The sequence below is a fragment of the Ptychodera flava genome, chromosome 18 (genome assembly GCF_041260155.1).
Source record: "Ptychodera flava strain L36383 chromosome 18, AS_Pfla_20210202, whole genome shotgun sequence".
NCBI classification, from domain to species: Eukaryota; Metazoa; Hemichordata; class Enteropneusta; family Ptychoderidae; genus Ptychodera; species Ptychodera flava.
Window position 1 is genome coordinate 4,280,880 of NC_091945.1, and position 24,364 is coordinate 4,305,243.

Consider the following 24,364-nt stretch of genomic DNA (forward strand, 5'->3'; position numbering starts at 1 on the left):
TACTTCACCATTCAATTATCCCAAATTAGTTCTGATAGTGTTAACTGTTTAGCTGCTTCATTAAAATGAATGCATGCCATATGTTGGCAATCTTGTTTAAGCTACTCACGGCAGCCAGTACAGCCACTTCTCTTGTAGACCAGGTAATAAATTTCGTGTCTACCGCATCCTGAATCCCGTATGGCTCTGTTATAACATTCATCGTGCGCTTTGCAACATCTGTAAATCAAACGATCATGTTTTGAGTCATGTTTACTCTGTGTAATTTTTTGTGTCAAAGAGGTTTAATCCTAAGGATGGAAAGTTTCTTGAAGATATGTACGTTTTTCTTCATCAAAGACCGTTTATAGCATTGTCGTCTGATCACCCTTATCTACTTATCAAAAGAGTAAATTTGGGCAATGAGAATTTACATCACCAGACATTTCTATATCAGCAAAGTGCTGTTTGTTTCAAACAGTGATTAGTTCACTATAGAAATAATTGACGACGTTAATTTTTGGCTTTCCTCTCGCCCTTGCCCATAAATAAAAGTTAATGGTCAGCGCGGAGTCTGTTATTTTCTTTGTATTATCAACGAACCCCGAAAAACAATCAAAATTTACGAACATTTCCCGTGCGAACGACAACGGGGCTCCGGAACCTGTCAGTGAGTAGTGCGCGCGCCGCAAAAATTTTGCAAATCCGGAAATTTTTTTGAAAAACAGCGTCTAAACTTGGGCCACAAATGTTATTTTGTGGTTGATGATGATCTTTGTACAAATCACAATTTTCTTTTTAGCTGTAAAGTTACTATGTTTACGATATTATTCATATTCACGGGCTTTACTGTATATTTTGTGGGCAGTCACGAGGTTCAGCTCGACCAATCAAAACGCGATGGACAGGGCATGGTAATACAATTTGTGATAACACAGCTCTTTGCTACGTTTTTCTTTAATGTTCTAATGTTAACTTTAGATAATGCAAAATAAGAAGTTAATCATCGACCTGGCAAACGTGTTGGAAAGAGAAGCGAGTGTGACAGAAGTCATTCATTCGATAATGATCAGATGATTGATGTTCGTATTTTGTCGTCCATTTAAACCAAATAAAATGTAAGCATAATGCAGTGATAGCCATGCTTAGCCATGTCAAACATCACAGGGCTTGAATTTACCGGTAGTGCTGCGTCCACAGATTAACAACTTTTCCCTAGGGTTGCCAAAACCCATGAAATGGTAGCCAACACAGACTACCAAAGACTAGGACATAAAATTCAGTCAGTATTTGGCGTACAATGGAAGTGATGGCCAACGAAAATGCATTTTTATAGCATTTTGATCATAATGTATCAATCACGGGCAATATGCCTCCTCCCTACTGTTGTCCATTAGGCAAAAAAAGATCGTTTCTGGTCACCGCGTACGTCATTTCAGAACCTGTGCATCATGGAGTTTTTTTGGTTGCATACTAATCAGTGCAGCTATCCTTGATATCCCTGTTTGCATGCCCAAAAATGCTAAAACTAAAACGGAAGTATTATGCAAACAGTGATAAAGACAACAACTGTAAAAACAGTTGCATCCATAGTGCCAACCATGCACTGTTATAAACACGATTGGAACTAATTTGGCATTGGATTTTTATAATCTTTAAATTTCTCAAAAGGTTTAGGTGCCAGATAGTTTAATGTTGCAATAATACAAAGTACTTATAAAAATAAGTGTGTAATGTAAAAAGAAAAGCAGATGAGATCACATTTGTGGATTAAATCAACATTACTTCACCATCCAATTATCCCAAAACTGTTCCAATCGTGTTTTAAGAAAAATAAAGGGAAAAAACCTCGTCACCGCATCTCTTTTGCTGAATGTCAAGGACCAGAAACATTTTGTTTTGCGTTAGAGGGGGGGTGTTGGGGTGTTAATACCTGTTTCCTTTTGGTACTAGGTGTGTAAGTATTCAACTCTAATGATTAGAAAATTCACTTCACGGAAAGAAACCTGAAAGAAAGTTTTTTCTTGTCTGGATAATGAAAAACAATATCCCTCATCTAAAAATGAGTGGGCTACCAGCCATAGTCACTGGGCTACCAACTTCAGAAAGTGGTAGCCCAAGTGGACTACCAGGGGAAAAATTTTGATTTCGAGTCCTGCATCATATCATCAATAGCGTGACATCTGATCGCGCGTATAATATGCTGGTATATAGATGTGTTCCGAGTCATTGATGATTATGTACATGTCTGTAGCACCGGTCACGCATTGCTATGGATGAGGTGATGCGAAGATTTTCCACTAGCAAGACACGTGTATTTCACCATTAATGACACACATTTAGCTACTAGTAGGAAAAGCTGGAACACTCATGAAACTATGCCGGCTTGTTGAACACCTTGTATTTTCCGGATAGCAGTAATCAGTCTCTCTTATCTACGGGGTTTTGTCCTGCGTTTGTAGAACTATTTCAAGTTGGTGTTATGTTATTTCCTGTCATGCGATGTCAGTCGTCATGTGTGTTGTTATACTTTTATGATATGCAGACTCATAACGATCTTTTTCAACATTTACTGTACCTGTCTGTAGCATCAACCGGTGTACCTCTTCCACCAAGCCCACAATAGCATCCATAGTGGATGTAGTACAAGGCTGATGAGCCAGTGGCGCAGGATATCATCTTATTGAAGTCGATGAGGCTTTCAGCCTTAAAATCTTCCATTTCTGCGATAAAGCGATTGAAGAAATGAACAATAATTTTTACTTTATAGAAATAGTCAACAAACTGACATGTTTTAATCGAGTTATATTCCCGCGAACATGTAACCTTACCAATGTCAAACCAAGACGATTATAATGATTCGAAAAGTTTCAAAATTTAGCGTTGGAAATAAGCTGGTTATGTTATCAGTTCATGAAATAATCATCATTTTTGAAATTCGGACACTCTCATCAAGTCGGTGTACTTGACCGCTGGCAAAACTTTCTATACACTTCACACAGTTGGCATATGACTACCAACTTGAAGACTTTTTTAGTTAAGCGCTTTCATGAAAATGTTGACTTATGAAAGATGTGAGAAGTGCCTGCCATAAAGTGACATCGCTGTCATCACTACGTCACTAGAAACTTACCTTCGTCTAGAACCTCATCTGGGTCGTCAATGCTTTTCACCACCTTACAAATGCTACAGACCACGAGGATAAAACACATACCATATCGCACAGGAACTTTGAAGAGCATTTTCTCAAACTGACGTTATGTCCCGTAAAAACCTCTTTGATTTTAAGTTGATGTTAGTCCTGCAAGTTCAAGTAAAACAATTGAACATGTGCAGTTTGTGATCAATTTTTTTCTCAAACTGTTCATTCGTACATATTGACAAACTGTCGTCAAATAAGAACAAGGAAGAAGATATGAATAAATGCAAATGTCCATTATGTATTTCAGATTTATAATTAAAATGTTCGTGCATCAAAGAAATCTTGATAACATATCATACGCCAGGCTTTCCGAACTGTTGTAGACTTCTTACGGGAGAGTATATGTCCAACATTTGATGTACAGTCGACTTAGTAATGTGGAGGTAAACGAGATTTCAAAGCACTAGATATCCTGACTTCCAATGAAACAGATTAAGATACTTGTTAGTGTATAGAAAAGTTTCTTTTGTCCAAAACATTTAACTTACTATCTATATGAGTATTCTATTATCTACCTAGTACCTATGTGAGCAGTATGCTTCTACAGTACGGGGACGTCAAAAGTTTACGAGGGACTCGCACCAGTTAAGTACAGCTGTATGTTGTGCAAAGCAGTGTTGTTGCTTTATACTCAGTCGGTCGCTTATGAACCGATGAAAACGTTTGAAATTTCAACTCATATCTCAAAACTGAGAGAAAAGCTTAGCCGAGGCTAAGTAAAACTCACCCAATGTTATCCTGGGCTTGACCGTAACCGATTTGATGATTTCCAGTTTGGACCTTCTTTTATACACTATCGACACTAAATAAATTACTCACATTTGCATACGATCACTCACGCAATGAAATTAACATAGTTGTAATCAAATGCTGCATGCATACGGCACATATTACATGTCACTATGGTAGGGTTCTAACTGAAAGCTATGAAGACAGGATCACAAGTAAAAACTTACACAATGCGAAATAGCCCGTAAAAGACAAATCTTAAAATTGGCGGGTAAACCACAAGTACGGCTTCTGTATCGAAGTTAACGAATCATCTGTCCCAGCTAAGTAGTATCGCATTAGATGATCTCGTCCTTTGGCAAGTCAGTGGGCAAAAAATATGATAATTATGAGTTACATAAAGTTTTGCACACCAGTCTGAAAATACGGATTATTCAAACGTTTTAATTTCAGAATTTGTTATGCGTAAGAAATAATGCATATTTTTTTATACAAAGCATTCAAGTAAGTGTACGGGTACAGAATCCCGCAAGTAAACAACACGCGTCAAGTCACAGGCGACCCAGAAACTGAGTTTTTCTCACTGTTTTCTCAGTCATTTTTTCTTCTTTTCTTCATGCTCTGACTGATCGGAGTAAATAAAATAAACGGTTATATAACCTAACCTAGCCTCTGTGACTCTTTATTTATTATACCCCATTACAAGGACGTATATCTCTCATATGCGCATGTTGTAATTAATTAGTCAACACAACTAATTATGTTAATCCGTGGATTTATCAGAGGTTAGTCGACAATTGAAAGATAGAGATGTAAATGAAAAAGGAGTAACCTTTCCTATCTTTCGCGATGTTGACCAACCCGTAAAATCCCTGATACAATTTGTGTTACTTTCATTCCCTTTCCAGATTTAGAAGACGATGTTCACTGAATATTCTCATTGTTTGTTCTACATATAAATTCGATCAGTTGTAAACCGGGTAAATACTGTAAAGGTGTTGCAGGGATGTCAGGTATAGGGTTCATTTTCTTTGAAATTTGTTAAATGACGTAAGTTACAACGGGTACCCAAAGGATAGCATACAGGGAATGCGATATCCTATAATACTCTGTTTGATTAATAGGTTTGATACGAATGTTTAAATTCTGTTGTTGGTAGGATAACTAGGAGAGATACACAGAGGGTCTGATTAGACATTTTATTTGCTTCAACAATATTATGTCTGAGGAATCAGAATCAAAACCAAGCAACGGACCAGCTAATTGGTTGAGCTATTAATAGCACCTGTTACAAAATAAGTAATTCATATTCCTACGAGATAGGACTTCTACAGCAAAAGCGATGGACTACTGTTAGATAGAATTCAGAGTATTAGAATGAAAGAAAAAAGGGTTTTCAATATTGTACCAATACCTGTGAACAAATAATCGGTAAATATACTGGTCTAACTCTAAAGGATTATTCAGTAAAAAGACTTGACTAAAACATTAAAGCTGTAGTATTATTACGTATGTACCACAGGTTACGAATCTGTTGGCAGTGAAATAAAGTTGGTATTTATTATTTAGTTATTATGTTGAGCTAGTACTGGCGGCAGAATTCACCGTATCCCTCGGGAGATACCTTCGGCACGCCACAGAGCGCCCTCCAAGTTCATCATGATAGGGTTCTGTCATATGACTAAAGTGACTTTCGGTCAAATAGCGTGACAATTGAATCTAAAGAACAAACACCAGAAGGAGCGTACCAGTCTAGAAATTTGTTATGCTTTATTTACATAAAAACTCACATTAAATGAAATTACTCGTTTAAATATATAAACATGAATAGAAAGTTTTATGTGACCATGGACTTTCCCTGATAACCAAATTTTGCAAAATGCCATACGTATGTCATTCAATAATATCATCAAAATATCACAGCGATTAGTCTATTGGTCCGGGAACAACCACTACCTTGGAAAACACATAGTTCAATCAAGGCGAACATGATCTGATTAACTTTTCAAAACGACGACTTTTGATATAATTCGATGTAAAGCAATATATATTTACTATTGAAAGTAAAGTAATATTTTGCTAGTTTTCACAGGTATGTCAAAGGTTTTTTTTTTCTATTTATTTATTTTTGCATAGGAAAACGACGTCAAAAAGGCGCCGCTATAGCTATGAACAAAAACAAATGCAGCAATGGTGCTTACGTTACATGTCACGTTAATCAATAGTAAATTTGGCGAAGACAACATCGTTATTCTATTCTTTCACGATTGCCTTGATCCATATTCTTATTTCTTGACTGTTTATGTACCGTTTAATGGTTCTTGTTCCAAAGTATAATGATACTTTAATACTTTGATATAACAGCAACGCCGATGTATAGAAATCATATCAATCTGTCTACTGTCTAACAAAACGAAGCTATAGAAAGTCATTACATGACCTTAGAATGAACCTAGGGTGGATTTTACAAAAGATCTCATGCCGAGACAAGATGAAATTAATTATTCTTAAGTAAATGTTTCGTACACATACATAGAGCCGATAATATTTTACTTTTCACGAGATTCTGACAAGTCGTGTAGTCAGAGCGGGCTGATTACTTGGAATTAAATTTGAGACGAAACAAATATTATGAGGTCATTATGAAAATATCGCAAAGGATGCACAGGACATTGGCGCAGCGCATACATTCGTGACCGCAAGGCATCAAATTGGGCGACAGTTAACCGTTTTCGTGCAGTGTCAACAATCTTTCTCACGATTTATAGCATAAGAGTCTGGAACGCTAACTTGGCCACGCTTCTGGCAACCCTATACACACGGCTTATGCACTACAGGTACGGAGCGCGAGACATACAAGTATTTCGGCACTCGTCCAATGAGTCCCTTAAATCGTTGGACAGTGATCGTGCAGCCACAGGGGATGGGGCGCCTTGAAACGGTACTGTTACGGAACTGGCGTTCCGTGCGACTCTTTTTAGCGCATGCGAAACTCTGTTCTTGTTGGTAGGTGGCTAATAATCACCCCACGTGTTGACGTTTTACAACCTTATCTAACTTTGAATGAATGGGCAGATGACGAAAGACTGTAGCATTATTATCTTTATCTTGGAATTTATTGTCAATATTTAGTGGATACGTATGTCATTGTCACCAGTACAACGAGGCCGAACCTTTGTCACGTGACCAGCCGCCGCTTATGTCCGGCACAGACAGTAGACGTTCGGAACGGCAGACGACTCTTCTTAGCGTAGTCATAATTATGAGAATATGTTTTTTGCTTTTCTTGATGTTTTCTTTTAATAGGCAAGGACCCCGTTGATGGCAAAATTAGTTTTTTGCAAAGAGACATTCGAATTTTATCACTTTGTCATGGCAGATTAAAATTTTGTTGTGTTCACTTTCACGCATGTGAAAAGTGAATGTGGTGAAGCATACATTGTATACATGCTGAGACTGCAGCCAGCTCTGCGTGGCAGGGCTGTGCCAAATCGCTGGAAGCACCTCGGTTGCGGCGTGCAGTTTCTCCACCAAAAACAACCCATTTTTAGTCCCAAACTTGCACTGAGTTTCGTTTTCGAGCACACCCACCTCGCCTGGGTACACGATTAGCCCTGCGTAAAGGTCTCTGTGTTCCCGGCATTATACGGCGTGGAGGCCGTATAACGCCGGGAACACACAGACCTGTACGCAGGGCTTAGGTACACGATGTGCTCAGCTGCACTTCTAAACTCACGCAAAGCCCACGTGTGGCAGTCGGTCGGAACACGGAGGCCATAAGCGACGTATAGGGTCTAGGCAACTGTCATTGCGATGTACTCACTTTTGGTTCGAAATGCGATTCAACTGATACAAATAATTACACGATGCACAGAGAATAACAACATTCAAACAGATATTGTGTGTCGAGAGGTGACTCCAATCGTGAGCAGTATCAATCATGACAGTACTCGCCCGGCGCGATGTCACGATGTCACCGATGCTACACCGTGCACTGTTCAGTCCGGGTGCAAGGTTTCCAGGTTCAACAAGTGATCATGTCGTGTTTGTAAAACGAACCAACGTAATGGCAAGAAAATGCCCTAAAAATCTTAAAAGTTGACGAAGATTTGCTTACGATCAAATGCACAGAAAATGCATTACGCTGTACCTGTTTCACTATCACCACAGTAATCTGACATCGTTTCAGTTTTACCATTGACCAAATTGCGTCTATGGTTTTATTTGTTTCACAGTCCGTGTCATCGATACTGAAATCAAACTTACAAGCAAATGCCCTGCTTAGTTTCACTATTTGACAGTAGTTTGTGAGACGTGCATTCATTTATGCGCCCTGTGCTCCTCGATTTCCATCGTGCTGAAGTTTGTGTGTAGGTCACAGGCCGTTCACGTTCCAGCGCAGCTGTACTATGATGGTTGACGTATGCGTAGTAATATTGGTCATGTGCTTCGGTTCAATAATGGCGATTGGTTCAAATCGCGCGGACGCCCTTACCAACATTGAACCTTGCCGTAAAGAGCAAGAAGGTGGTTTTACATATCCTTGAAGCCGTCCATAGTCACAATTTAGGTCTCCTATTGATTTGACCAGGGATTTCAGTCATCGAAAAAATGAAAAAAAAGTCAAAAGATACAAATAATGTCCCTTTAAATCATGCTCTTGTTTTGTGGTGGAAAAATTCTTCAAATAATTGTCATTCAGCATTTGCTACACACATACGATTAGTCATGCAGATTTATTCAGTATTTGCTATAGGGAAACCTTCAAAGTTCAACCCTTTTGTGTGTTTGTGTGTTGGGATTTGTTGGATAGATGGCATTCTACGTAGTGTATATATTGTTGAATGTTTTAAATGTGTTGCTGTTAATTTTAAGGCTGTTTTTTTGAGAAAAAAGAACTGAAAATGGTTTTTTAAAAGCAAAATAATACATAATGACTTGATATGTTGTTTTATAATTATTGACGTGTTTCTACTTGTTCATCTTGCATTCATCATCGCAATAAAATGCTGTGAAAAAAATGGACCTGGTGTGGCCTGCATCTGTTCACCTGGATCTTAAAAGGCAAATATAACTTTCTGTCTTGACAACCATTATATATTATTTATTATTAAAAATTGTTTAAAATGCACTACACATACGTCTCAGCACATTGTACATAGCTGTATAAAATAATTTAAAAATACAACCACACTAAAAATTAAAACAGAAAATTACAAATAAACAGAAATAAAAATAAAAAGAGAAAAAAGGTAGGTTTTCAAACTGCGCTTAAAACTATCAACACTTCTGGCGGTCTTAATTTCAAATGGCAAATCATTCCATAGTAAGGGTGAACATACTGAAAATGCTCTCTGTCCATATGTCTTGTTAAAGTTGCCACGGGGCTGGTTAAACATAATTTGTCACTCGATCGCAGGTCTCTGGCAGGTACATATAAATCTAATAAATCTCTCAGATAAATAGGTGCATTTCCATGGATAATTTGAATGTAAGCAACAGAATTTTAAATCTGATGCGGGCCTCTACAGGTAACCAATGTAAATCTTTGAGAACGGGTGTGACATGATCGAATTTGCGCGTACGAGAAACTAACCTCGCCGCAGCATTCTGTAAAGACTGTAGTCGAGCAAGTTGTCCTCTAGGGATACCAAACAAAAGACTGTTACAATAGTCTAAGTGAGAAGTCACAAATGCATGGACTAGTTTTTCAGTTGTAGATCTATCAAGAAGTTTACGAATCTTACTTATTCTATGCAAAGAGAAGAAACCATTTCTGCACAACATATTGATATGGTCAGACATGCTACCGTCCTGACTTAAAGTAATGCCAAGATTTCTGACTGAAATTGAAGGGATTATGTCGCATTGACCAATGCTAGACTGTCTAGCTTTGTCACATCAGATTTTAAACGTGATGAGAAGTGAATAACTTCAGTTTTGTTGTCGTTCAGTACAAGCATATTAGATTTCATCCAGCTGCGGACGTCGTCGACACAGAGTTCAATGTTATTACGAATATCGTCAGGTCTATTGCAGATAACATAAATTTGCGTATCGTCCGCGTATATCATGCAATCAATCCCATGGAGTACGAAGATGTCTTCAAGAGGTGCAGTGTAGAGTGTAAACAAGAGAGGGCCGAGAACAGATCCTTGCGGAACACCGTATTTCATGCGAGAAAATGGGGATGATGCAGATCCAACTTTGACGCATTGCTGGCGATCAATGAGGTACGAACGAAACCAAGATAGACATTTGCCCGTTATACCGAAACGAAATTGTAGTCTCTGAAGCATAATTTCATGATCGATTGTGTCGAACGCCGCTGATAGATCTAACATGATGAGAATCACATCATGTTTGTTATTCAAGGCAAGCATTATGTCATTGTGAACACGGAGGAGAGCATTTTCTGTGCTATGGTCAGCCCGGTAAGCGCTTTGAAACTTTGTAAAAGACTAAATCTAGTTAGGTACTGGTTCAATTGCTGAACAACAGCCCGCTCGAGGACTTTCGATAAGAAAGGGAGGTTTGAAACCGGCCTGTAGTTCTTCAGAATGTTCTGATCAAGATCTACTTTCTTTATTAATGGACGAACGATCGCTGACGTAAAATGACTCGGAACGATGCCAGTTGTGAACGAATTGTTGAATAGATCCGCAAGGAAAGGTGCCAAGATGTGTACACATTTCTTCAACACTCCATGTGGTAGAATGTCGAGTTCACAAGATTTCGGTGATGACTGTTTCACTAACGCAATTATATCCCAGGTGACACCGGGTCAAATTCAGCTAAAGTATGGGTCGGCATTACATCATTAATCTCACAGCTGTGCGGTTGTAGACCAATCCTGTCACGAAGTTGCGACACCTTGTTTTCAAAATAATTCATGAATGCTGATGGAATCTCTTTCATTGGGATGTTGTTTGGCATGGCGTTGGATGAAGCTGTTCTCGAATCCGATAGCTCTGCAACAATGGCAAACAATTTCTTGTTATCTGCGTCTTCAATTCTAGTCCGATGATAGGCTGATTTTACTGCATCACAGCGGCGTGAATATTCCACGCGCTTTAATACGAACATTTGACGATCGATTTCTAACTGTGATTTGCGCCAATTTATTTCCAGTCGACGAACCTCTCTTCTCAGAGTCAGTAGATCCTCAGAGAACCATGGTGCACGCACTTTATTTAAGACTGATTTGCTTTTGACAGGGGCGACTGCATCAAGAGCATCGGTAACAACATCATGGAAATAAACATACAAATCCTCTGGGTTGGTATTGTGTGGATGACCGATCATTTTGGATGAAATAATATCAATCAATCTGTCAATGTTCATCGTACGAAAGTGACGTTGTGAGATTTTTACCTTGGTGTTGGGTGATCGTTGAACATTCAGCCCAAAATATAATAAGCTGTGATCAGAGTTAAGCGAGTTGTCAGATTTGATGGAGTGAAGCAATTGCTCTGATGATCGCGTTATAAGTAAATCCAATGTGTGGCCTTTGCTGTGTGTTGATATCTTGACATGCTGTTGTAGGCCGACTGAATGAAGAAGGTCGATTAGCTTACTTGTGTCGGAAGAATCTGTGTTCTCAAATGGAAAATTAAAATCTCCAGCAATTAAGAGATGGCCCGAGGAAGGTACGGCTGTTTCCAAAAGAGTGGAAAACTCGGAGATAAAGCCACTTACTGTCGCCTTATTCTTCGTTGATTTTGGAGGACGGTAAACAGCGATAATACGTAGAAACTGACTTGCAGATTTAAATGTCACGTCTCAACGATTCGAAGGACTGGAACATCTTTGATCTTTTTTCCACAAGTCGTAGGTTAGAACGAGCCAAGACAGCTACCCCTCCTCCTCTTCGCTGAGAGCGGGATTGATGGTAAAAGTTATACCCGCTAATTGCAGAATTGAGTTCAGCAATGACAGGATCAAATTGATCTTTAGCCAGGTCTCGGTGATAATCATGATATCCAATTTCCCTTCCAGCAAAGTAGATGCGATAGCACCAATTTTGCCGTTCAGAGAACGGGCGTTCCACAGAGCAGCGTTCAGATTGAGTTTGTTGAAGCAGGAAGACGTTCTTGGAATTTTGACAAGTGTGGAGGTTCGCTTGTATCCAGGTGTTTGTGTATCAGAGCGAGTGGTGAGTAAGGTTCAATTGCATGCTCGTTGAGTGCATTATTTTGTGAAGAGACCGGAATCAGACGAAGTACTCTTGTACGTGAATTTTTGTGTCTAATCTGTGGAGCACGGTGATTAGTTATAATCGTTTGGATCCCATCCTTGGCTTTGGATGCTTGCATCCCGCCTTGCGTCCACGTGGTCGAAAAAATAACTTGGTAGGCAAAGCTGAACAAAGAGACATCTTCGTCGCCATATTGAAGAACTTCTGCTTGCACCCAGGCACTGCCGTACATTGATAATTGAACGAATACTGCTTCCAAGCATGGCAGAGTTGAGATTTTGTGACGAATCCAAGGCAGCAAATGTTTAAAAACCAGAAGGTATAAAAACTCCGCGGAAATTCACTGGTAAAAAGCGGTAACCATACCATAGTTTCAATGTTTTTACCTAGTGTACCTGCTTGGTTTGTACGGAGGAAACAAGTATAAAATAGGCGCCATAATTTTATAATTTTCAAGTGATCAGAATACAAAAGTCCGGAAAAGATAACATGATCACAACTTCCAGTATAAGGGATACAGTCACACTAAATGTAAAAATAAAATTAAAAATGTGCCTGGAGGATGTACTAAAAATACAGAAAGCTGCTTCTTGTCGGTAAAATCTAAAAAAAAAATTAAGATTTAAAAGACTTTTGCAGATTTTTTTACGCATTTATATTCTTATTTATTTTTTTTTATTTTGCAAACTAGTTTGAAGATTTTTTTCCCCAACTTTCTGCTCTGATTTTTTTCCTTCTGTTTTGACCACCCTCCCAAGATCTAATGGTCCGTCCCTTAGATAGGTACGTTTCAAGTGCACCGACCGGGCAATTTCGAAAATGCTGGTTTAGGGGCCCGTTTTACCACCGCTATCAGTGCTAAAACAGTATTTTAGCATCGGTAGAATAAGCTCTCGTCTAATCAGATTGGCGCATGGTAGCACGATATAATATAATTTCGTTTATACGTTTATCCTTCCATTTTCAAATCAAGAGTTGATACAAACTTAACAAAGTTTTCGAAACATTATTGTGAAATCTGTTTAGAAAACAATCTTTCTATTTTCATAGGCTGTCTTTAATGTCTCTCCTTGATAATTAGCATAAAGTTTTGCTCATTGTCTATCTAAATTGGCCTCCTTTATTGGATAAGAGTGCCCAATTTTTTTACTAAAAATTGCTATCGATCATTCTGGTGTCAAACATAAAAATCTCAAGTTTGAACTGACCTCTTTGGCAAAACTTCGTTCTACTCGTTTTCGACTGAAATCATTTGACCAAGTGCCTATTAAAATACAAATCTCAAAGGACGATGTATCGTTCTGTATGTACGTTAAGATACTGACAGTATCGGATGACACTTCAAATTTGTAAAGAGTGACAATTCTAAAAATGATAATACCATCGTCTCCAACTTTGGCTGTGAACTTGCCTTCTCCATTGTCTTGTTCGTCACTGCAATTCACTACCTCTTAAATAGTACCGAAGACCAAGATAAACACAAACTATATAAAGCAGGAATCAGGAAAATTGTGTCGAAATGACGTTACAAATGGTGATAATCTCTGGAGCTTTCAAGTTGACGACAGAGGATTTTCAGTTTTATCACCTTGAATATATACACCTCGTGATGTAAAAGTTTGGCTCAAGCTGTTTCGCGATCGCTGTAAACTTGTGACACATATGTTCCGATAGACGAGACTAAACTAATTCGTTTTACATGTGTTGCATTCCACATTTGATACTGGCAATATTTCTCGTATCAGACAGAGTTCCTGACAGGTATATGATTTATCAGCATTTTAAGTGAAATGTGAAACCCTAAACCTACGGGGATGGCTTGTTAACATTTGGTCAGCCAAACGAAAGATTTATAGTTTATCAGTGATCGAAAAGTAAATACCCCCGTAAATGTATCGTTTGCAAAAATTTTCAACATACTCCTTATGTGTATTAAAAACCACTCTCTACAACAGTACTCTAAACATCACTTTCAAAATACCCAGTTCCAACATAGTGTACCAGTCCTAGTGTAAGACTTGCATTATTTTTTCATTTGTCTCGGGAGATAATGCACCTCAGTGAAATGAAGATGGCATTGCCAACTTGGAGGAGGCATTCCAGAGTGTAAGCCACTTGACAATCAAGGTTACACTCGATTTATTTACATTAACCATCAGTTCCTTGATCGAAACAACATTCTTCATGTAAAGTACAGGCTGGTAGATTCAATTCTTAAATTCAGATGTTTTAAAATACATCTGTTTGATTATGATACAATCACCAATCATCACCATGGCGAGCTTACAGCCATCTGTATGGCCGTAGTAGATTGCTGCAATTCGTGAGACTATGACCAAAGTAAAATGTTAGGCGTAGTTCCTGGCATGCGGTAAACGATATTAGAAAATCTAACTTATTTTACTGACTTCCAATTTAAAAATTTAAAATTATAAAGAAAACAATAGTCATCGGCTGAGTAAAGTGCCAAATGATCGATGCAACGTCACAAGAGGGTGGGTGTTACTCATGCACTACAAATCAGTGGGGGCGTCCCTCTACAGAGACACAAGTTGAGAATTACAGAGGCTATGGTTGACATGGAAGTTAGTAGTAACGTCATGTAAGATTACGTGCGGCGTGAAAATATACGTACATCGAAGCTTTATGTTGATCAATGTTTCTTTTACCCATAAAATTTGGTAAAACAATATGAAGATTTTTATATATCTTGCGCAATATTATCACACGATATCCACGTTTATTGTGTACCTTGCGTTCGCTGTGAGAGAGCGTATACGTGACTGTGCTGAGGCGCTATATTGCCATTGATTTTTGTGACACATATTTTATCGATAATCATAGTCATCTTTCAGTGAGTTTCAGATATGACATAACCTAATAGAAAGGTGGATATTACACACAGGGCCACATAACCAAGTAAATCTTTAACTTCAGTCCGAAGATTTTACGATACTGGTGTAATATTCAGAACGAGGCCAGTAGTTATCGACGCTGTTCCTATATGAAATGTCAAGGGCTATAGAGCGTAAAATTTAATTACGAAAAGTAATCAAAGGCTTGGAAAAAAATGTACTTGATGACGTCCTGCTGGTGAATACCTAGTATTCTTCTATTGACATAAACTGGTTTACCAGTAAACCAATGGTATATCATGTAAATTTGAATTTATACAAATACACGAGCACTCACTAAATAAATGTCAACTGCAATAAAGTGAAAAAATACGAATTTTTAATCAGAATACGCTGAATTTATTTATGAATATATAGTATTGTACAGAATACATACAATGTGATAGTTTAATGAAGCCAGGATCGATATTCTATAAAGCGAGGTCAGAGTAATGAATCTTACAAAATAAAATGCACATAAACATAATTATATCTTGATGAGAGGAGGAATATTTACAGGGTCATGATCTTTGACAAATGTAGGCTTTCTGTACGTATTGGTATTCTTATCATCGTGGAAGTCAATTAGTGACCTTGGTCGGGTGACTGCACAATAGAAACCGATGTGAGCTTCAAATGCCCAATCAAATCCGATGTCTATGCGACTTAAAGGGGTAAAGAGTAGCTTAAAAGCTGAGAACCCTGCGTTTCATGGTTTCAAAGAAAAACTGCTTGGATTCTTTTGTTCGAAAGAATGAGTTTTCATAACAGTTAGGCCTACAAGATGGACGACTCGGTCGGCAATAAACGCGCAATCGCTAAGCGTCTTGATATAGTCGCGTTGTTAGGTTAGATGGGCGGGGATGGGGTGGTTAGCGACGCCGGCTTTCCAATGTTTTTTTTCTGGAGACGAACACTCAGTCTGTCGCCGAGGCACGTCTATCCATAGACACTGAAATACGTCACAAGTGCATTTTAACCTCTGCTCTGGCACAGGGTGCCTTTCCCCCATGTTGTTAACGGTTTCATTAGTTATGCTTCGTTCTTGTATTTGGCATTTTATTGACAAGGGTGTCTGTGTTTAGATATTTCGCCTTTCATCATAAATTTAATGGAATTTCCCGGCAAGTGGCATTCTATGTTATGACAAGTACTTTTCCGAGAGCACATTGTACAAAAATCATAATTTTGCAGTGCCTATTCAGTACCGCAAACTATATCTGAAGAATGGAGAAACATGAGAAACATAATATTGACAAATATTTCGCTAAAATAAGTTTTTTCGTTAAAATTTGAACGGCACTTGTTTAATCGTAAACACACGTAGTAGAAAGTGCGTAAAATTGGCTTGGGCATTGAACTCCCCGTGCCTCATTTGCTTCACTTCTTGGTCTTTTGGCCAGAGGTCCATATATCATTCTTTCATGAATTTGACTTTTTTGTGTGCTGTCTATTTACTGTCTGTTCTGTGCTGTTTTGTGTCTATGTTTACAACTATTGTCTTACGAATTCTGACCTAGTGTTATTGGATTATGGTTTGGTATGATTGCGATTACTTTGCATGCGTTGCTAGATTCCAATTCTCTTAGTTGCAGCAACAGTTGTATTCAAATGTTTGGCATGCTAAAATTAACCCGAATTCTAGATTCGGGAACATTTAATGAATGAAAAGCGACAAAAATAATTAAAGCTTTGTATATTACATATAATTCCTTGAAATCAGTAAACGACAAAAGGAATTCTTAGTTGACCAAGCCTCTCAATTTAAATACTTTTTATGTCGAAAACGAAGGAAAAACCTTGAAAACATTGTCAGCATTAAAAGAATCTACTATTTTGGGAAAAGACAATTGTTACGCAAATGTTAAGTTGATTATGTGATCGGTCTCTGTTTTGTGGGTAACGTGACACTGATATGTTCACTATTGGCCATGTTGCATCATCCATGGCGTGACAAGTACTGGCTCTCTACATGCAGGCAGAAAACGTATCGATACGTATTGATTGTGTTATTTTGGTGTATTACGATCAGAGAATGAAAATCTACCCGTCGACTGTCACCCATGGTTACACATGATGTCATGCGGAGAGGTATTGCACGACTTTAATTCGAAGAGGTGGTTGCCAGTAAGGTATTCCAGTTGCCTCACTGAAGTTCAAACCAGGACAAGGACACTAGGGTAATGCTCTAACCATCCATCATATTTTGGTAAGGCGCAAGCCGGGAATTATCGGCCACCATAGACACGTTAGGAAGTATGAGGCAAAGAAAGAGTTATCTTTTGAGGACTCATAAAAATCAACTAACCTCTACCGTGTTCTAGACTTTTTTGTTTTATGAAGTTTTACTCACATCATCACATTAAGACAATATATGCATTCAATCAACTTTCCTAAATAAACTCTTTCAAGCCATGTTTTGTTGTCAATGGGATTACTTTGTATCGTCTTTCTTTCATCAACATTCGTCAAATAAGCTTAGGTCGGCTTGATACTTGATGCAAATTCCTCCACACATCATCTGCCTTGCTTTGTTGGCGTGATGGGACAGTGCAATATCGCATCATTCCCGTCTCTTGAATCAGCCAACACCAAAATTCCAGGAAAAATTATGAACCCGGCATATCGATTACCGACTGATTTTCATTGTCATTAGACCGTCAAAAGATGGTCGAAAATCTTCAAATCGATTGCGATTTAGAATAAGCTAAAATATAATTTAGAAACCAGAGTAATATTGCAGAAAAAATTGTAATCTATTATCTTTCAAATGGTAGACGACCTGTAATTATACCAAGTAAATAAAATTACAAGCTAACATAATTGCGATATAAATACTATTATATCTATCAGTACAAACGTTCGGGTGATGTCAAGTTCAACATACATAACAATTATTGGTTCTCAGCAAAGCAAGTGTTCAGTCCTTGACACAGCGATGACCTAGCTAGTGGCAAGAGTCGACAACACTACGATTAACTTTAGGCTTGCTGAATGCAAGAGTACTTCAGTCGCTTTGCAGACCCATACTGATAAATAAAAGACTGGTTATGATACGTACCTGCTGGTTCGCACGTTGAACGGTTGACAGCGCCAGGGTTGCTGGAGACTTTTCGTGTTCATGGTGACGTGGCTGGCTGATTGGCGTGATAAAAGTCTATGCTTGGCAAATCATCGTATATTATTATCCAGCATACACCAACCCTGTCCCCGATCCGTGCAGCAGTGGATCACAAAGTCTTGGAAAACAATCTTTCATAATGTCTACCTCCGGTGATGCAAATTCATAGCCGCGACCTCGTAACTGACTGATTTCGTTTATGACAAACAGGTGAAGCACTGCCAATATGCAAATTACTTTACTTGTATATGGTCAACCGGTCAGTCACATAAAGATTAAACTGTAACACCATTTGTAGAATGTACAATATGCAAATGAATCTAAATTGCACAGTTTGTTACACAAAGTAAATTATCACAATACAAAACAATAGCTCTTTATTATCCAAAAATGTGGGCAATTCTTTATACGACAGAGGTCAGGTTAAAAAGTAACAAAAGATATACATAACAACAGAAAGACAGCGAAAACTATATAACATTATTAAGAATATCACCAGAAACATCACATACATAAAACTGGGATGTTGACAAGTTATAGAGAAAGATATTGAAAGCAAAGGGGGCTGAAAACCCAAAAAGCACTGTCACTTTAAAAGCAATAATGAAAAATAGTGGTCGATACAACACATTAAAAAACAAAGATGACTAGTCGTTTCTCTTTTGGTTCAGTACTGAAATTGCAGTGGGAATGAACGAATGTTTTGATCTGTTTGTTCTAGTTCTTGGGACCCTAAAACGCCAACGAGATGGTAAAATATTAAATTCCTGGTAAAGTGGGTGGTTAAGGTTTCTGACTATAGAATTGGCTTTGTTTAAAACTTGCTTTTTGTACAATGTACTGGGACTGGTTTGTTGTGCTCCGATATTTTTACTACAGATGTTTACTATTCTGCCAAGTCATAGGCCATACATCAAGCAGGTACGCACTTATTTAGATCGAACTCAGAGACATATTGTTATGTAGGTCATTTTACCCCACTCATGACCTCAGTGTAATAAGTCAAGAACATTCTTAAGGTCACTGTCCTTCATGACCTTGAATTCAATAAGTCATGTTTGGAATGTTCTGGAAATTCAATAACCCTAAGTCACGAGTTGAGATATTTAGAGCAGTAATTAGCATATTAATAGAAGTTCTAGATTGTTCTCTTATATAACTAGTTAAGTACAAATACTAGGGCTGCACAGTTTTTCAGTCAGACATTTGGGATCATGTCTCTGACGTGTTACTTCAAGACTTTGGAAACTCCAGCAGTAGAAGTTTCAAGACTTTTCAAGACCTTCACAGCAATGCTGGATTTATTCTCTGGATTTTGTGCAACCTCAAGCCTGCAAGCTAAGGACTACATTGGTCTGTCTCACTGTCTGACTCTGGAGCCTTGTGCCGTCCCAGCACAGGGCCTCATAAGTGGCTATTTAAGTCAATATTACAGCGTTTTTTCTTTCTTTTTCAATGTTACAAATAAACCAGCTGAAGAGCACAACACTTGTGTAGCTGTCTTTTGTGTAGCTTGTATTGTCATGCATAGTGCGCCCTCAATGGGGAATGTGATCATATGTAAATGCGACCTTTAGTTCCGTGACCTCTAGCCATGCCTACTTCCTCGCCATATGGCCGGCCACGTACAGACGTCGCTGTGTTTACTGTACTAAAAGTAAGCATAGCGAGGATAGGAAGTAGGCATGGCTACTGGTCACGGAACTAAAGGTCACATTCACGGGGACGTACTATACATGCTAATACAGGCTACACAAAAGACAGCTACACATTCAAGTGTTGTGCTCTTCAACTGGTTTATTTGTAACATTGAAAAGAAAGAAAAACTCTGTAATATTGACTTTAATAGCCACTTATGAGTCCCTGTGGTCCCAGCTAAGATAAGTAGCCTGTATACAGTTTGTATTTTATCCCTTGACTTGGTGATAAATTTTATTTTTCGTAATAAATTTCGTTTTAAAGGGAAATTGCTGAGTTCACCGTTTTGTTCGTTTTCTCTCAGGTAACAATATTGTCATATTAAGATATGCTTACGCTATAATTATGATTTGAACGACACACATTGCGCACTAATATGACCTGTCTACAAGTACCAGTGCAGAGCTGTGTGAGTACTAGTATTTGTCATCTTTTACAATAAGTAGTAGCACATGTAAACAGATATATTACGGTTAGCCTTGTTTTGTAATCACAAACTGTAGAGCAGCTGCAAAGTAGGCACAATAGGATTTTTGCAAAATTATCTTGCGATGCTTTTTCACTCACTTATTGCTGAAATTATGGCAATCTCTTATCACCATTACTATTCTTGTGAACTACCTCAAGCAGACCTGTAAGAGTCTCGTTCACGGCATTAACCGTGGTATTTTTAACAACTGTGTCATCAAACAAAAATGTTGAAGGACACACCGTAAAATTAAATGAATAGAAGTCAAACACATGTGTACATGTAGTCTAGATAAGTTTTCTAAAAGCTTGCTATCATCCTTGCAATTTTTTATAGATGAATTTTGATTTTTCTGCCGTCATAATCTTCTACGGTAAATGCATCCTATCTGTCCTAAAATCTCATTATTTGATTTACCATCTCCGTTATTGTGATTATTACAGTATACTTATTGTGAAGGCCATTGATAAACTAAGGCGATAGGTCAGCTGTGCCTAATATCCTAATATAAAGGCAGTAATGCTCTAGGCATTGTTAGAAGCAAGAAACTTGAAAAACATATCTCAAAAATCTGTGTCGCACTAGCGATCAGTGAACTCGGAGTGAATGAAAATGACACTACCACCCCCCCCCCCCAAAAAAAAACAAACAAAATAACCCCAAACCCCTAAAACACAAACAAACAACTGTTAAATGACCTCTTTATTGATACTGATTAATTACAGTTCTGGTTTCGATTGACGTACATATTTAGACGTCGGATTCGACAACGTAAGTTCTACGGATACTGATGTCTTTTTACGATAAAAATTTATTGCGTCATCCATCGCGTGACTGCCATCCGATCTCTATTTCTAATTAATTGCTTAATAATTTTTGTTTTACGCTTTATTGATGATAATTGAATTGTCTACGTCACCGGTTACACATCGGCAAACATTATGTCATGTGAGAATTGTTTGCACGAGGTGGGTTCTAAGAGGTGGTTGCTCGCTAGGTATTTACACAATCCAAATAACCTGCTTTAGTCAACAATTGTTATTAGTAGAAGGATCTATATTACCGGGCAATTTTGATGGTGTTTTTATGCTACCGTAATTATTAAACAGTATCATCCATTACATGTCTTGAAGTCGCATTACTTTAAGCATGCTGTCACTTTGCGAAACTATCTTCATTCTCATGAAATAAGTGAACTCGGCATTTTCTACAAACTCTTCTAATCTTCATTAACTCAGCTTTCATTGGCGTGATATGACTGCCAGATTTTAAAAGATTTGAATTGCCTCAGTGTAAAGTCTTTGTTCTAGTTTCGTGGTAAAGCCATAGTTACCTGACTTTGTGATGTGGAAATGAACAGATCTAACTGAATTAGAATGTGCAATGGTGTACCTCAATCTGTAATGTGCATATATTTTTTACATTTTTTATCATTTGTAAATGCGTCAGCGGACCTTTAGGATCGGTTAGCCGAAGCCCACTCGACTTAATCCCCATCCGGCTGGGTCAATGGTACCTGCTGGAGAGCCTCCACTCCGACGACGATCGTGAGAGAATATGCATCTTAAATTCCTGAATACATTTGCAAAATAGTGAAAAATTGAGCCCAGTGACTCACCACCGAAAAAAAAATTTTAATTTTTGGATAGTGCAAGGTATGATCTACAACTTGTAAATAATTTACAAAACTGACGATACTCGAAGATTAAAATACTCAATCCAAAAATGAATTATGATATTTCGGGAATAATAATGGCAAAGTTGGTAAAAAAAACTATTCAGGCTATTTATTGACATATTTTTTTCTTAAATTAAGAAGCTTTACTGTTCAATGTTGTAATTTTGTGATATCGTACCTGTGAACATTTCATTCACTGCATGAACTTGAGATGAATTATTTGATAATCAATCAATCAATCAATCAATCAATCAATCAATCAATCAATCAATCAATCAATCAATCAATCAATCAATCAATCAATCAATTAATCAATCTATCTATCTATCTATCTATCTATCTATCTATCTATCTATCTATCTATCTATCTATCTATCTATCTATCTATCTATCTATCTATCTATCTATCTATCTATCTATCTATCTATCTATCTATCTATCTATCAAATGGCAGTTCTATAGCGCCAAACTTAAATTGCAGTGGTGTCCAATGACAATTTACAAGTCAGGGTCGTTCTGTATGCTCTGTTAAACAAAAAAAAATTGATGGTCTCCTTGAAAATATCAAGAGTGGGCGACTGACGTGCTTCTAATATGAAATTGTTCCAGGTGAGGGGAGTGTGCGTGAGAATGCTCGATTGCCCTCAATTTTGCCGTTACTCCGTGGTACGTGAAGTAGAATTTTGTCATTAGATCGAAGAGCTCTAGATGAATCTTTAAGATGGATGTATGATTTAAGGTATGTAGCCAGTAATATTGTTGTTCAGAGCTTTATACTGGATTGTGTTGTGTACCAGTAACCAGTGAAGTTCCTTAAGAATGGGAGTGATATGGTCAGACTTCTGAGTGCGAGATACATTTCAGGCTGCATAACTCTGGCACTCTGCAGAGCTTCCGTTAACGCAAAATCCTGCGTATTTCACGCATAATTACTTTTGCAGTACGCAAAGTAAATGGACGTCTGCGTATCCGATATGCATGGAAAAAAACGCAGTCTCCGTAACAAAGACATGAGCACACGTGGTTTCCCTCCAATGCGTATTTTATCCAGGACTAGAAATGAAATGTTGTTGATAAAAAATTTTCATGATTTTGCAACATTTTGTCCTATATTACGTCGCGTCAATTGTTTCCTTCAAAGCTGTTCAATAAATTTCGTTCTTATTTTAAACATGTCCTTTTTCCCGTTGCGCCCGATGCGTACAAATAGACACTTTTGATCAGAGTGGTCCCGTGGTGTTTTCCAATTGCTGTTTATGGTTTAGTCAGTACTTCCAAAGTATGTCAACACGTAAGACTATCGACAGTTTCTTTGCACCATCAAAAGAAATGGAAAGAGAAATTGCAGCCATGATTCGTCTTATCTATCAAATGTGAATGTGGGTTCAGTACCCAAAACAGGATTAAAACATCGCATGTAATTGTCTGAGTGAAGATATAAACAATCTGATGGCGATAACACTTGAAGGGTCAACATTTGGTGAATTTGACTTCAGAGCAGCGATGACAGAGTTCAAGAAGCGAAAACATCGTCGGAAGTCGTAGACGTGAAAAGTTAGAAATGAATACCGTCGGCAGAGAATTTATAGCTAATTTATAGAAACATACATGTAGTTATACGCGTATTTAAATTTTACGCATTAAACAAAAAAAGGAAAAAACAAACATTTGCGTACAGCCTTACACAGGCTTGAAAATCCTAGCGGAAGTTCTGACTCTGAAGTGGAAGAACGGAAGCTGATGATAAATCACACAGGAGTGAATTAGAGTAATCTAGTTTTGATGCGATCAAGGCCTGGACCAACATCTGATATACTTCTTTGGTTATATACTGGCGAATATGGCTTATTTGACCTGCATATCATGTTAATGCGCTTACGTAGAGTGTAGTGTTAATCAGATGTTACGCCGATATTCTGAGAGTTTTTCGTGAAAGACACACACTTTTCATCGTTGGTATGTGGAATCAAGCACGGTGACCACACCTTTGTACTTTACAGTTTGATTTTTCGTATATACCGGAATTCAAATACCCGCAATTCAAAAGTATGACAAGAGTTTCAATATTTTAAATCGTATATACTTAAGGCAACAATATTTCACTTAAATTTTGATTTCAGTACTTTTGTTATTTGTATCAACTCCAATATATTCTTCTACACCTTATCCTATTGAAACATTCACTTTCCATAGTATCACCACTGCCGGCATATTTTGTGCTGTACACTAACGTCGCTGGCGTCTCAGGATGTCGAGTAACATGTTTATGTTCAATGGTTAAACTTGTCTTACGATTCATGAGTTTCCCGCATTGGTATGGTCTTAAAGAAAGCACAGTTTCGTTCACATGCTTCCAATAATAAAATGCCAAATAAAACATTTGTCTTTTGATCCGTG

General features: G+C 37.9%; 1 protein-coding gene across 1 annotated transcript in view; it reads right to left on the bottom strand.

The window, feature by feature from the left end:
• Positions 1–3,932, bottom strand: part of LOC139116672 (basic phospholipase A2 PA-15-like) — a 4,733-nt gene extending 801 nt beyond the window's left edge. Inside the window, exons 1-4 of the mRNA XM_070679258.1 lie at positions 3,909–3,932; positions 3,113–3,280; positions 2,558–2,702; positions 110–219 (exon numbers count right to left, since the gene is read on the bottom strand). Of these exons, the coding sequence (XP_070535359.1) occupies positions 110–219; positions 2,558–2,702; positions 3,113–3,221 (364 nt within the window). The 5' untranslated portion in view covers positions 3,222–3,280; positions 3,909–3,932. The remainder of the gene's footprint in view (positions 1–109; positions 220–2,557; positions 2,703–3,112; positions 3,281–3,908) is intronic.
• Between the last annotated feature and the right edge of the window lie 20,432 nt (positions 3,933–24,364).